General features: G+C 50.3%; 1 protein-coding gene across 2 annotated transcripts in view; it reads right to left on the reverse strand.

Moving 5' to 3' along the window:
• Nucleotides 1–16081, reverse strand: part of RAP1GAP2 (RAP1 GTPase activating protein 2) — a 219175-nt gene that overhangs the window by 201901 nt on the left and 1193 nt on the right. The window contains exon 2 of one of the 2 annotated variants that reach the window (XM_045164911.1): nucleotides 7878–7994. In XM_045164911.1, the coding sequence (XP_045020846.1) occupies nucleotides 7878–7994 (117 nt within the window). Of the gene's footprint in view, nucleotides 1–2290; nucleotides 2452–7877; nucleotides 7995–16081 lie in introns of those variants that run through there. The other variant, XM_045164909.1, reaches the window with a different exon arrangement.

A 16081-nucleotide genomic window follows, 5' to 3' on the forward strand; every position in this document is an offset into this window, starting at 1 on the left:
AAGATTGGAAATTTGCCCAGAGTCACACAGTGTCTGACACCTCAAAGAGTACTTCAAACCATCTCGGTCCCACGTCTTACTCCAGTCACTTCTGCAATGACCGGTTCCTGCAGGCTTCGAGCAACAGCCTATGGCGCCACGCAGCAAGGCTTCCTCAAGGACTCTGGGATCTTCTCTGAAGCCACAGTGTGGGATGCCCACACGAACCTGCTGGGGCTTCACATGTGCAGCCTGGAAGCATGCGGGACTTAACGTCCATGGTCGGGACACAGCTGATGGATGAACACTTTACTGTTTCTCTCCCCAACAGGGCAGTTCTGAAATGCATGGTCCTGGGGAAACCTCCCAGGAGAGAGCAGTGGGAAAATTAAAAGCATGCATCCTCCGGTTCTGCTTTGGAAAAACACAGGTGGAGACACAGAGAGAGAGTTGAGAGGTGGAGCTGGGATTCAACCCAGGTCTGAGTCACAACACAGCCTTGTCTGCTGCTGCCACCACCATCCATGCCAACGTCCTCGTCTCTTGAGGTTCAAGTCATTCTGAACCACAGTGACTCAGCCACACTTGATCCAGACCAGGCCATGGGAAGGGCTGGGGGGTGGTAAGGGTGCCTGTGGCAGGAGGGTCTTCTTCTCTGGAACTGAGGCCGTGCATGTGTGTACTAGGTCGCTTAAGTTGTGTCTGACTGTTTGGGACCCCATGGACTGTAGCACACCAGGCTCCTCTGTCGATGGGATTCTCCAGACAAGAACACTGGAGTGGGTTGCCATTTCCTATTCCAGGGGATCTTCCAGACCCAGGGATCGAACCCATATCTCTGACATCTGCATTGAGAGGCGGGTTCTTTACCACTAGCGCCATCTGGGAAGCCCGGAACTGAGGCCACCTCCCAACAAATCACCCAACACCCTGGGCTAAGCGGGCTGAATGGGAATCCCAGCCAGATGTGCCCACGCCTACTGAACTTTAGCATCTGCCTCTGCCCAGAAATTCGGTGACTCCAAGCCCCCATCCCATCCAATCCCTCCACAATTCTCAACATCTTAGAAAGGAGGAGGAACCTGAGGTAGCTTCTGGAAGCCTGAGCAGCTGGATCTATAAGACACCCACCCTGCCCCACTCCTAGACTCAGAATATCCAACACACTTGCTTGGAGATGAGGGAAGAACACCCCCCAGCTGCTGCCCACCTCTCAAAGATGTGCGGGGACTTTCCTGGGGGAAATCACTGATGGAGACCTCACATGCCCTGAGTCACTCTTTGCCTCCTGACTCCCCCGCAGCTGGGCGAGCTCTCTGTTTACTCCTTACTCTGCAGCAGGAAGACCAGGGGAGGGGGGAACGGGTGCCTTCTCCCTTCTCCATGGGAAACTGAGGCCCGTGGGGCTTAAGGGACCGCCCCAGGGTCATCAAGCATGAAAAGAATCAGAGAGCCCTGGAGCCCAGCCCAGAACAATCCTATTATTCTCTACGGAGGCTGCTCCAATGGGGGCCACTCAACAGAGACAGATCCCAGCATTCAGACCCCAAACCCCACTTGCATATAAATGCCCTTTGGTCTATTAAGTAGGGTGTAGAGGAGCCACACAGACGGAGAGAAAGAAGGGTGTCCTCCTCAACCAGCTCCCAGGTCAGGACTCGTAGTGTGCCCCGGACCCCCACCCAGGGCAGGCACCCCCACACTCATCACTCAGGGCCTCCAAAGGTGAGCATTACGCTGGAGCCCAGCCCTGCTCCAAAGGTCCACAGAGGCCTCTCAGACAGCGCCCCCACCGTCCTGGCTCCCCTCCCTGCAACAGGCACAGGTTGGAGTGAGGCCGGGGTGGGGTTTACGTCCTTTAGGAGGAAAAAAAAAAAAACCAACAAACCAACCCAGCCTAGCTCCAGGGTCCTTCCTGGAGGTCCTGGCTTTTTCCTTTCACCACCACCACCTGTAAACACCCCAGCTCTGACCCCCACCTTGGTCATTCTCCAGCCAGAGACTTTGACAGAGCCTGGGCTGACGTCTCCCTCACCGCAGAGACACCCCAGACATGTGTGTGCGCCATGCCCCACCGGTAGGGTGTCTGAGGACAGTCACCCCACTTCCCAAACAACCCATTACGCTGAACTGCTCCGTGGAATCGCAGCACAGAGCTCACTCACGTCCACACGAGCTGAGCTCTCTGCAGACACACGCATTTGCCCTCACCACATACACCCCAATTCCACCCTGGGTCCAGTCCCACCCAAGACCCGCGTTCTGATCCCCGCTAACTACGGGGTCGCCACCCAGCCCCAGCCCCTCTGACCTTCTGCGACGCCGGCGCTCGCGGGCTCACTGCTCGACGTGGACGGAACGGCAGCAGTCTGTCACGGCGGCGTCCCCCGTCTCCATCCGGCCGCCAGCCCCCTCCTCCTCGGCGGCGGGCTCCCCCGGCCGCCCGCCCCGCCGCGCGCACCGTCACCGCGGCGCGCGCGCGCGCACCCCGGCCGCGGCACAAAGCGGCTCCCGCGACCCGCCGCCGCCGCCGCCGCCGCCCGCACACCTGGCGGGCGCGCCCCACCGCCGGAGCCGCGCACTCGCCGCCCGCAAGCCCGCGCCTGGCCCAGGCAGGGCCCTCCTGCTGCCCCCCGCGACGCCGCCGCCTGGGTCCGCGCCCAGGTCCCGGCGATGCCCACTCGGTTCGCCCGGCGCCGCAGCCGCGTAGCTGCGGGAGAATGGGAGGGAGATGGGGAGGGGCGGGCACGCGGGGCCGGAGAGGGCACGGGGGCGGTGGGGGTGGGTACGGCGAGTCCCGGGTGCGGCGCCGGGGATGCTCGCGTAGCTGCCGCCAGGGGACTGCCCGAGGCGGCTCCTCGGAACAAAGGCGCCGGGCGGGGCAGGCGCGCCCAAGGGACCCAGGGGAGCGGAGGAGGGGGCAGCCCACCTGCCCGCAGAAGTTCCTGGGGGATGGGGCCCCGGGCGGGTGGGGAATGGAAATGGGGAAAGATCTGCGGGAAGACACTGGGGTTCTCCCCAGCTCTGCGTGCGGCGGGACTGGGGAGGGGGTGCAGTGCTCTCTGGATTTGGAAGTGGGAGGTTTCAAGGACTGCCGGAGTCCTTAAAACTGCCTCTGCCTTGGACCTGGCAGCCTGGAGCTTTTTTTCATTCGCTGCACAGACATCCTCCCAGCTTCGGCCAAACCAACGATGCTCCTGAACTTGAAGGGGCTGACGGCAGGAAGGGTGCCCTGTGGGGCCCCTGAAATGCTTGAGTCTTGCTCCCTAACCTCCACTAGGGGTGGCCTCTGACTATGACTTGCACATCTCAGTGATGGGAAGCTCACCCCCTCAGGACGCAGCCCACGCTGTACTCAGGCAGCTCTGGACGTTAGAAAGCCCTTCTTTTAATTGCATGGACATCTGCATCGCGTCCATTTGTGGGCCAAGGCCTCACTCTCCTCTGGCCACAAAATCTAGAAAGTAGTTAGGGCCTTGTCACTGAGATTCTCCTCCCCATCTTCTTTCCCCTCCCCAGCATTTATTCAACACCCTTTGCCAGCAGCTTCTCCCTGTGGCTGCCCTCTTGTGTCCTTCAGGCAGGACTCTCAGCTCAAATGTTTCCTTCCCAGTGGGCCCTTCCCTCTCCTCCAGAGTTCCCACCCACCCGCTGGTCCATCTTTATCTGATGCCCTGTTTGAGTTTGTTCAGCACTCTGATCATCTCAGGAAATTCTCTTATCTGTGTGTTTACAGACTGTCTCTCCCACAAGAATATGTGTCCCTTAGAGTCAGGACTCTTGTCTTCCTTAAGACAAGGCATCAAAACCCCAGGGCCTGACCTGGAGCAGGGTGGAAAGACAAAAGGAAAGCGAGTTGCCAACTCACCCTCTGAGTCCTTTCAGCAGCCTGACCCATCACCCCAAAACACAACTTGCTCAGCCGTTCGAGGGTAATATCCAATATGGAATTAGCCGAGAAATGTGCTCAATCTCTGTCCACAAAATAAATGAGGAAATGATAGAGCATTCCGTGGTATATTAGTGTTAGTTGCTCAGTCATGTCTGACTCTTTGCAACCCCATGGACTGTAGCTCTCCAGGCTCTCTGTCCATGGAATTCTCCAGGCAAGACTACTGGAGTGGGTAGCCATGGCCTCCTCCAGGGGATCTTCTCAACCCAGGGACCAACCATCTGAGACAAAAGACCAGGACTTTCCCTCTGCAGCTCTGGACTCTGTCCTGAGCTCTTGAAGCCCCAAGGTGCGAGCATTTTCTTAAATCATACCCAAGCTTCAACTGGAAGCCCTCAGATAGCTGATCCGCTCAGCCTGCTATCCAGGTGCAGACAAAATTGGAGGCTTAAAATAGACTTCTCCTTTAATTTCTGTTAAACTGTACCTTTTAGACTTGGACTTGGACTCCAGCCTCCAGGACACTTCGAGTCCAGTTCTGCCATCTTGTCCATTGGGATGGTGCCCAGGTTCCTGCCATCAGCAACATCACCAGCATGCTCTCTACAGCCTTCGTCACCAAGTCCCTCATGAATGCACTGAGCAGTGTCGGCAAGCGCAGCCCACTCATCAACCTTCCCAGCCGTGCCCGCCCCCAGCCCACACTCCTCTGTGTCACCTGTAAGGCTTTGATGGGAAGACAAGAACAATTTCTTGCTGAAACGCAGAACCACTGTCTCCTGCTTTATCACCCCCAACCTAACTTCTAGTCTGGAAAACTAATAGGAAAAGCAAATAACGCTTTCCCCAGCAGGATGGGTTCCCAGGGAATTCACTCGCTGCCAGTGGTCCCCTATCTCTTTCCTTGCTAAGTGCCCCCAAACCATCTCTTTAATAACAGACTCTGAAACCTGATTAGGACTGATGCTAAGCTCATTTATTTATGGTTTGTGAACTTATTTCCTCTCTGTAAAGATACAAATTACTTTCACCATCTCCCACTTTGGGGCACATGTCCTATTCTCTGAGAGGGAGTGTGCATACTGGTTGTGAGCACTGTCACTGACTCTGTGCCTCAGTTTTGTCATCTGAAAAATGGGGAGAACAACACTACCAGATCATAGCATTGTTATGAAGGGTAGATCAATGTATGCCTGCAAAGCATTTATAACATGACATGTAATAAATACACATAATAAGTTAGTACCACTTTCATGATATGAGTAATAGTTTTTTGAGTGCTTAGTCTCAGCGCTATGGCAGCCTCTTCTTCAAGTCCCTTGGGAGGTAGCCTTCTCAGGTTTGAAAGCTCAAGTTATTTCGAAAGGCTCCATCCTGTCTTATGATTGCTTCCCTCCTCCATGGACTCAGCTAGGCTCCTGTGACTCTGAAAAGCATTCTTCTTTGGCTCAAAAAAGGTTTTGCCTAAAGCCACCCACATGGGCAGGTGGTCTCAGCCTCCTCTTCTTCCCTTGTATTTTGGGCGGGTGTAGCTGACCCATCCTGGTCTTGGAACTTGCCTCCCTTTGGCCTTCCTACCTGTGAGCCTGCATTATGTTCATTTGTCCTTCACCTGGTGCCTGTTTAATGAGCTCCTTCTCTGGGCTACTGCTGCTGCTGCTAAATCGCTTCAGTCATGTCTGACTCTGTGCGACCCCATAGACGGCAGCCCACCAGGCTTCCCCGTCCCTGGGATTCTCCAGGCAAGACCTCAGAATACAGACGAGGACAAGAGGGAAAAGGGCCTGCCCTCATGGAGCTCATATTCCAGGGGAGCCACGGGCAATGAACAGATAGGCGAATAAAATAATGTCAGGTAGCATGGGAGTTTTCATGAAAGGAAAGGATGTGAGGGAGAAGCTGCTTTCCGTCAATCAGATGGTGCTCAGCCTGCAATAGGGCTTTGCAGGTTGCCTGAAACTGCAATCCACCCTTCACGTCTGTGTCTCACCAGCGTGCTTGCAAGGCAGCCTTCTTCTCTGTCTCTGAACGCATTCACGACCTACGCTCAGGATCACACTGCCCTCCTCATACTCTTGCCTCAGGCTCGAGGGGCTTTTCAGTCTCTTCTCTGCGCTGTTTGCAGTCTGCCCTTTGGAGTTTAGAGCATTTGTCTAACCTCCCCTTTCCTGAATACCAAGAGTTCCCAGGTGGCCTGAGTCGCCTTTCCCAGGGTTCCTATCACTTCTCTGTGCACGCATGCTAAGTCGCTTCAGTAGTGTCCAACTCTGTGCCACTCTTTGGACTGTAGCCCACCATGCTCCTCTGTCCATGGGATTCTCCAGGCAAGATTACTGGAGTGGATTGCCATGCCCTCCTTCAGGAGATCTTCCCAACCCAGGGATCAAACCCACATCTCTTATGTCTCTGCATTGGCAGTCGGGTTCTTTACCACTAGTGCCACCTGGGAAACCCTATCATTTCTATATCATCGTTCAGTTAATTATTCCTCCTTGAGCAGAACTGGATCCAGAGTTCCTGTTCCCCTCACTGCTTCCGGTACCTTCTGGAATCGTCATTGAGACAAGAGAGAGCAGACGTGCTGCTCTTAGCTAAGTAGGACTCCCAGCAGGTGTCTGGGGAGGTGAGGTCTGCTAGCATCGCTGAACCTTATTCCTGGGGCCAGTTTGGGGAGATGCAATAAGAGCATGGTCTCTGTTTACTTGCTGGCCAGACCAGGGTGTTCCCCCAAATGACATTACTTCCTTTCTTCTTTTATTCAGCCACCCCTGGGAGGAAAGACCTGTTCATTCTTGGCTTCAAAAGTGACAGTGTTAGTCGCTCAGCTGTGTCTGACTCTTTGCGACCCCATGGACTATAGCCCACCAGGCTCCTCTGTTCATGGGATTTTGCCAAGCAAGAATACTGGAGTGGGTTGCCATTTCCTTCTCCAGGAGATCTTCCCAACCCAGGGATCGAATCCAGGTCTTCTGCATTGCAGGCAGATTCTTTACCATCTGAGCCACCACAGAAGCCCCTTGGCTTCAAAGTTCCTGCTACTTTAGAAGCTGGTGCAAAGAGGTTTTAATGGGACAAGTGGGACGAAAGCTCCAGGGTCAGGTCTAGCAGAAGCCTTGGGAAGGGGTGTGGCAGCAGCTGGGCTTCCCAGCATGTCTCCATCAAGACTGCTAACAGTTGTCCTGCCTGTCCACAGTGTGGAGGAAGGAGCCAGAGGGCCAGGGAGCAGGAATCTGGGTGCCCCTCCCCCAGACTCAGGATCCCAGCTGACTTGACAGAGGAAGGAGACAAGGAAGGGCTGGCTCTTACCCAGGTCAAAGCAGGGACTGCCCAGCAAACTTGCCAGATGCTCTTCCTCTTAAAAAGGAACCAGCCAGGCTTCCCTGGTGGTCCAGCGGTTAAGAATCTGCCTTGCCAATGCAGGGGGCACAAGTTCGATCCCTGACCCAGGAAGATTCCACATGCTGCAGAGCAACTAAGCCTGTGTGCCACAACTACTGAGCCCACATGGTGCAACTCCTGAAGCCTGTGTGTCTACAGCCTGTGCTCTGCAACAAGAGGAACCACTGCAATGAAAAGCCCGCATATTGCAACTAGGGAGTAGCCCCCACTCGACACAACTAGAGAAAGCAGCAGGGAAGACCTAGCACGGCCATAAATAAATAAACAATTTCAAAAAGAAAAAAAGGAACCAGCTCATCTCAAGGCACCATTTCACTTGAGATTCACGATCTTCCCAACAGAAGGCAGGGAAAATATGATCATACCCATTTTACAGAGGAGAAAGCAGAGGCAGTGACTTGCCTCAAATCACTCAGAATATTCTAGGCTGGATCAGCACCACAGCTGATAAACTTTCAAGGACCCTAGAAGGCCTCTCCACCACAGAAGGCAATGGTTCCCACTGGGAGTTTATGGACCAGTGTAGGGTTGGCTGTCTAACAAGGACCACCTGGAGGGGCCTGGACCCTGGTCGAAGAATGAGAGGAAGGGCAGTGGGTGCTCTTACCTGGAGGGAGACTCCAGGTCAGCACGGCTGAGGATGCGATGCTGCTGGGGGCTGTAGAGCCACTGGAAGGCTGTCAGCGTCCTCTCCTCAATCCGGAACCGTCCCTCCTGCACGTACCTGCGGGTGAGGCGGGAGAGAGTGAGGCGGTGGGCAGCCAGGGCCCTGCAGAGGTCCTCTGGGAGTTGGCCCTCCGTGCCACAAAGTGACAGATGAGGGGTACCTGTCCCCAGATACCCCTGCTCATCAGCCAGAAAGTCTTATGTCCAAAGAGCCATGATTTAAATTCCCTGAAGAAGAGGCAGCTATACGGAGCAACTCAATAGATGGAAAAACTTTCTAAGTGTTAGTTGTCTAAAGTTGAAAGGAGTCAGCCGAAAGGGTAAGTCTCCTGTCACCACAGGCATAGAGCAGAGGCTGGGCAGAGAACACAAGCATCAGACAAGGGTCCATTCTCCAAACCCTTTATAAGACTGACACATTGGACTTCTTGAGCTCATAGCAGGAGAAAGCATGCTCTGGAGTGGGGGTCATGAGTCAGATGTCAGGATTAGATCTTCCAGAACATCAAGGGTCTCCCCCAGAGTGCCAGTCACCCTGGGGATCGACACTCAGCCCAGAGCAAGGATCAGGGAAGCTGGACCAGGCAAGGTGAATACAAAGCGATCTCATTCACTTCGGCCACCAACTCCTGATAGACTCATAAATCCGTCCATTAATCCAGTATTTACTGAGCGCCTATGACAATAAGCAAAAGAGTCATAATCCCTGACATCCTGGAGCCTACAGTTTTGTGGGAAGAGAAGCCATCAATAATCACATGAACTAATATATCATTGAAAACCGGCCCCCTCACACACAGTGGGATTGTCAATTGGTTACAAGCCCTCTGCTGGACAGCCTGACAACGTCTGTCTAAATCACAGTTGCAGTTCCTCTGTAATCCAGCGATCCCCCTTCAGAGAATTTATCTACAGATTCTAGCACATGCACAAGGTTATCCGTGGCACTGTTTCTAATAACAAAAGACAAAGAATGGACCAAGCACCCATCAGCAGAGATAAATAACGGTGCGCAGCCATACAGAATGTTTTTATTGAGGGCACTCCCTGTGTGCTATCATGCAAAGATCTCCAGGATACATTGTTTTATCTCTTTTTTTTGAGTTTTTGTTTTTCTTTTTGATACATTGTTTTAAAAGAGGGGAAAGAATAAAGTAAAAATTTTTATTTGTTTATCTTTACATGTAGAAATTCTGGACACACAAAGCTAATAAAAAGTAGTTACCTAGGTGGGGGTAAGGACAAGCTGGGGGAATGCGGGGAGGGAGTAACTTTTTAACAATGTGTCTTTTTATACAGGAGAGGTATGATCCATTATTACAAATCTTTAATTATGTGTGTGTATATGAAATTACAAACTGCATTAAGTGCTATGATAAAAAACAAATTGTGCAGCCACTCTGATACCGCCTGATCAGGCACTGGCTTTGTTGAAGGAGGAGATTTCCCAGAATGCGGGTTGCTGGAGGGCAGAGGGCTTCCGTTGCTCCTATGGTCTCCCAAACCAGGGCATCTGGTCCCCACCTGTCTCCCTTCACTCTCTTCAATATGATCTGATGGCCATTTCGGGAAGATCGTCCTGGAGGAAAAGGGCAGGGCAGCCAGGTTAGATGTTCTCGCAGGGGGTTCCAATGGGACAATGTTAGTTTGCACAGGGGACAGTGCTAGAACGGAGAGACATGGCAGGACTCAAGTGAGAGAAGGAAGAAGTGTCATCTGGACCTGGGGATGGGTCAGACACGGTGAACAGGAGACAGGCAACAAAGTTTTTCCTGAGTTTGTGGTTTGTGTGGGCATCTGGCTGCAGTGTCATTCTCGCTGGACAAGGACAAGTTTAGGAGGGAAGATCATGATTTTATGACTTTCCTTTGTGGGACGTGACCTTCCTCTGCTTCCTGCCTCAAGATGACTTCTGTCCTATAAAACCTGGTTCAAAACACGACTCCTTAAAAAATAATAATAACTTGGCTCCTCCAGGAAGCCTTCCCTGATTAATCCCATCCTATTGTGATGATGAGTGTCTATGCCTTTCCCCATTCTCGGGCTCCTCCAAATGTGCTCCTCCTCCTTGCTCCAGCCACCCCTCCTCTCCTCTCCCCAAGGCAGGGCAGAAGGGACTGTCGTCCACTCGTTGCAGGCAGCTCAGCCTGGATTCCACTTCCCTTCTTCAGGTGAGAGATTTTCCACTGTAAGTCCCAGATCCCTCGTCTGTAAAATTGGAGTAATAACACCACCCACTTCGAAAGGTTGTTAAGAGGATTAAATGAGATAATTCAAGGAAAGCTCCTGCCACATGGTCATCCTTATCACCTCCCCTCTACTCCCCCCCCACCCCCCACCCCATCCTCATCTGTCCTCACCGGTCATCGGCTTTACCTGCTTCAATCATGACAGATAAACCCTCTCCCTACACGCTCTCCTCCAAGCTTCACATGAAATCCCTCAGAACTGGCTGATCCCATTTCAGAGATGAGGAAGAAGAGACTTGGGGAATGGAAGTGAACTCGTCCAAGGTCACATACACACAGGAAGCTGCAGCCTTCTCTGGACCTTCATCCCCTGGCATCCAGTCCTCTCTCCATACATAGACACACATCCTCTCCCTCCTCCGTACCAGCCCCCACTTTCCAGCACAGATCTTGTCACCCCCTCCCCTGGCCAAAAAGGTTAGGGGCTTCCCACCACATATCAAATGTCCTCCAAACTGCTCACCTGAGAGGTCTAATTCTTCCCCACTTTGCTCCCCTCCAGTCTTTCCCACCATGACATGCCTTCCCCCGCAACTCCCACCCCTACATTCTCAATCTGTTTGTCCTTCTCTAAAGATGCCCTGCCTTTTCTAACCTTGGAGCTTTAGCTCAGGCGGTGCCCAGATCTCAGCTGCCCTCCCTCCATCTGTGTCTTGCTCCACCCTGCCCAACTGCTCAAACCACACTGCCTCTAAAAATCTGTCCCCAGCCTCCCAGAGAGCCTCCAAAGTGGTTCCAAGTTTCCGGGGATGCTTTGCTTAACCTTGATGACAACGCTGCTCTCTGCCCGCTCGTACGTGAGTTATTTATGTGCCTGTCTGTCTCCCTGCTAGAGTGCAAAGATTGTATCTGATCATCTCTGAAGTGCCTGTAACACTCTCACCCAGCTCCCCAGTCATCTGAGCCAGTTTGCCGTAAAAAAATCACAACAGTCACAGTCATCAACTCACTATGTTCTTGAGAAGATTCTTCCAGAGACCGCTCTGACATAGATGATCTCCATTAATGAATCCGATTTACTAACTTAGGAGGAGGATTGGCTGCACTGACTGCGTCGACTACAGGAAAACAGAACATCATCCATCCCCAGATATCTTCCCCATAAACCTGTCTCATACCTGAAACTCTATTGAACAGTACCCAGGAGATTAAGCACGGCAGAGGGTCAACCTTGGAAGTCATTAACAGCCATTCACACTTTAGCAGGAACCAGCTTCTCAGATTATCGCTGGGAAAGTAGGAGTCAAGACCTGGGCACGATCAGGGACATTGAAAGGAACAAGAAGAGAAGGAGCAGAAACTGCTCACATATGAGGTCCCCAGTGTGGAGGATGCAATCCATCACCAAAAGAGAGAAGAGTCAGGCACTTTAGAGGTTACACCTATGTTTTCAGTTGAACACTGGGGTAGGTCAGGCGGGCACTGAAACCTGAACCTTGAAAACATTTTGCTGAGTGAAAGAAGCCAGTCACGAGGGACCATGTGCTGTATGACTCCATTTATATGAAATGATGTCCAGAATAGACAGATCCATAAAGAGAGAAAGATTAGTGGTTGCTTAAGACTGGGGTTGGGGGGGAGGGGAACTGCTGAAGGTTATGGGATTTCTTTGGGGGATGATGAAAATGTTCTAAAATTGACTATGGTGATAGTTGCACAGTCCTGTGAATATATAGTCCCACTGCATTTTACACTTTGGGTAAGTTGTGTGACACGTGAATCCTATTTCAATAAGGCTGCTGTTAAAATGAGTGAATATCTAATAGTGCATACTGATATAAATTAATGATTGAACAATTAAATAAATGGAGAGGAAAGAGACAAACCTCACGTGCAGAAGAATTCCAAACAATATATGTAAACACTCTACCCCCAGGAAGGTGGACCACAGCTCTGCTCTGCTTAGATACGGGCTTCACAGAGTAACTTCCTTCAAAGACTACACTATGGAGAGGGGGAGGGGAGTTACACCCACAAGCACTACTTCAGCCAGGTGGTCAAAGTCAACATCAACAAGCTTTTTTTTTTTGCCACACCCCAGCAGCACGGAAGATCTTAGGTTCCCCCTCCTCCCGGCATTGAACCTGTGCCTCCGTGGAAGCATGGAGCTCTAACCACTGGACTGTCAGGGAATTCCCTTGATAAGCTATGTTGACGTAGGGATCCTTGATACAATGTATGAAAATGACACTCTATCCTTGTGATCGTCTTGTCCAAATTCATAATTCCAATCTAATAATGAAAAAAGCATCAGATACGTCCCAGTTGAGGGACACCATCCTACAAAACAGGACCACAACTCCTCAAAACTGTCAAAGTCATCAAAAACAAGAAAAGCCCAAGAAACTGTCACAGCATAGGGGAGTAATTACATTAATGACTAAACGCCATGTGCTATCTAGATGGGACCCTGTAACAGAAAAAGGACATAAGAAATCTGAATAATTTATGGGGCTTAGTCAATAATAACATATCAATATTGGTTCATTTTTGCAAGAGATGTACCATACTAGTGTAAGAAGCTAATGATATGGAAAACTGGGTGTGGGATATATGGGAACACTGTACTATCGTCTCAATTTTTGGAAATCTAAAGCTGTTTTAAGGGCTTCCCTGTTGGCTCAGCAGGTAAAGAATCCACCTGCAATACAGGAGACACAGGAGACTTGGGTTCAATCCCTGAGTCGGGAAGATGCCCTGGAGGAGGGCATGAAAACCCATTCCAGCATTCTTCCCTGGAGAATCCCAAGGACTGAGGAGACTGGCGGGCCACAGTCCAAAGGGTCACAAACAGCTGGATGCAACTGAGCAACTACATATGCACACATGCAAAGCTGTTATAAAATACAAAATTTACTAAAAAAAATATTAATCTCCACGATGAAGAGCTTTTGCAGATCATTGTGAAAATATATATATAATAAGCAAATCAACAAGGGGGGAAAAGACAAAGGAAATTAAATGAGTAGTTTACAAAAGTAGAAACACAAATGACCAATAAACATTAAAAAATCAACTTCTATAAGAAACGAAAATTAAAACAATGAAAAACCATTTTTCACCAGCAACATGAGCCAAGGTTTAAGTTTGTGATTAATAATTCTCAGTATGAGCAAAATTGTGGGGAATGTGCAACTCACATATCACTGGAGATAATATGTGTGTGTGTGTTAGTCACTCAATCATATCCAACTCTCTGCAACCCCACAGACTGTACCCCACCAGGCTCCCCTGTCCATGGAATTCTCCAGGCAAGAATACTGGAGTTGGGTTGCCATTTTCTTTTCCAGCAGATCTTCCCAACCAAGGGATCAAACCCTGGTCTCCTGCATTACAGGCAGATTCTTTACCATCTGAGCCACAGGGAAGCCCATAAAATGGTGCAGTTTCTTTGGTGATCAAGTTGGCATGGCACAACATACACGTCCTTTTACTCTGTGATTTCACTTTGGAGAATACATCCAACCATTATCTTTCCACATGTTTGCATGGGTATAGGTTCCCTGCAGTGATGTTTGCAATATCAAAATATTCAGAATTCCTTGAAAGGCCATCAATAGAGGCTACAGAAAGAAATTATGGTTCAACTGTGAATGGAATACTTTACAGTCAGTCAAAAGTATGTTGCCAGAGCATTCTGCACTGTTTTTCAAGTACTCACATAACCCTAGCCTGTAGCCTCTGTTGGGTCCTTCCCCCAGATCCAAAGCCCCACCATCAGAAACTGGGCAACAGGCCCTCAGACAGTAAGAGGAATGCCAAAAAGTCTTACATGTTTAATAACTTGATCTGATGAACCCAACCAAATCCTAACTTAGTTTTTGGTACTTTATGGAGAATTTGGAGGAGGAACCTTCAAAGCAAGAGCTGTTCTAAAAGAGTAAGTAAACGTCAGACATATTTGTTGCCCAAAGAATATTCCCCACCCTCCTTCCCACTCAAAATTTTGTGGTTTGGGTGGAACTAACTCCAGCCCCCAGATTCCAGGGTGAGCACATGACCCAGCCTGGCCAATCTAAGCAGTCCATCCCCCAGTCCACAGTGATTGGCTGAAGGATGGCCATGTGACCCAAACTAGGTCAATGAAATGACATTCTGAAACTTTTGCTAGAACCACTGAGAAAGAGAAGCTCTTTTTCCAGGAGGGTTTTGCTCATCAGGAGGGTTGCCTGCAACTCCTAAGAGCCACCTTATTTCCACAAGGGAATAAAGAGGGGACAGAGGAAAGAGAAAGGACAGAGAGGGTAGAATGTTATTTGGTGACATTACTTGAGCACTTGAATCCAGTTTTGTCTGAAACATGGAAAGTTCTTATGTTTTCAGATCTGTAAGCCAATACTCTTAAAAGGGAGCCAATATTCCCTTTTACTCTTAAGCCAATTTTAGTTGAGAAAACTGACTCAGTCTGAAATCTAGGAAGCAGAGGTCAAGGCTGATCATGTTGGGAGCATGCCATGGAATTCAGAAGGTGTCTTGTCCTCAAGAGTGCTCCCTGCCAGGCAGTCTGACCACTCAAGTCATGACTTCAGGACCTTCTCAACGCCATGGGCTTTTTTACCCAGGAGTGAAAGGTGATCCAAAACTTAATTAGGGTACTAATAACGATCTATGCTTCATCAGGTTCAACCCAAGATCCAACCCAGCCACACATCAGGGCAGAGAGAGTCAGAGCAGGAATCCAAGCTCTGCCCCTTTAAGACTCTTCCTGTTTCCTCCTCCATGGAGGGAGGAAGGAATCAAACCCCACAAACTGACCTGGAAGGCCCTGGGGTCCTAGGGCGGCACCTCCTCTCCAGGGAGAGGGCACTAACTCTACTTTTATCTGATTTATGTATTGGGGTTTCATCTGAAGAGTAACTCCACTGCTAAAGGACAATTTTGATTATTTGGACTTTGATTTTTGGAACTCTTGAAGTGCAGGATGGACTGAGCAGGCTGGAAACCCACTGACCCCTCTTGCTCTGACATGCTGAGATTTTTTTTGACAATGTGAACTTGGAATAGCGGCCAGGCCCAACGTTCAGGAATTAAGAAGCAAAAAGGAGGAGGAGGGACTTCTCTGGTGGTCCAATGGTTAAGAATCTGCCTTGCAATGCAGGGGACATGGGTTCCATCCCTGGCTGGGGAACAAAGATCCCACATCCTGAGGGTCAACTTAGCCAGTGAGCAACTACTGAGTCTTTGCACTGCATCTAGAGGGTCCACACGCCACAATGAAAAGATCTTGCCTGTTGCAACTAAGACACAGACAAATAAATAAATTTTTTTTTTTTAAAAAAGGAAGAGGAGGAGTTAAGCCCCTGGGGAAATCCTGAGTTCAAACCCTGACTCTGTCACTTGCTTGCTGGGTGACCTTAATTAACTACCTTCTTTCTCTGAGCCCCAGTTTCCTCATCTGTAGGGGGGGGTGGGGGTGGGTACCAATACCCTCCTAAAGGAAATCAACCCTGAATATTCATTGGAAGGACTGATGCTGAAGCTGAAGCTCCAATGCTTTGGCCACCTGATGTGACTCATTGGGAAAGACCCTGATGGTGGGAAAGATTGAAGGCAGGAGGAGAAGGGGGCAGCAGAAGATGAGATGGTTAGATAGCATCACTGATTCAATGGACATGAATCTGAGCAAACTCTGGGAGATAGTGAAGGACAGAAGAACCTGGCGTCCTGCAGTCCACGGGGTCGTAAAGAGTCAAACACAACCTAGAGTCTGAACAACAACAATACCTTCCTCTGAGTATGGCTGTAAAGAGTAACTGAATCAATGCCTGATTATGGCAGAGCCAGCAGGAAGGACTCTGGAAGCCAGGTTGCAATTATTAAGGATACTATTGTTATTCTTTGTATTCAGGCTACAGAATGTACCTGGCAAGCAGTGTCCTGGAATTTTTCTTCAAAG

Source organism: Bubalus bubalis, chromosome 3 (genome assembly GCF_019923935.1).
Source record: "Bubalus bubalis isolate 160015118507 breed Murrah chromosome 3, NDDB_SH_1, whole genome shotgun sequence".
Classification (NCBI taxonomy): Eukaryota; Metazoa; Chordata; class Mammalia; order Artiodactyla; family Bovidae; genus Bubalus; species Bubalus bubalis.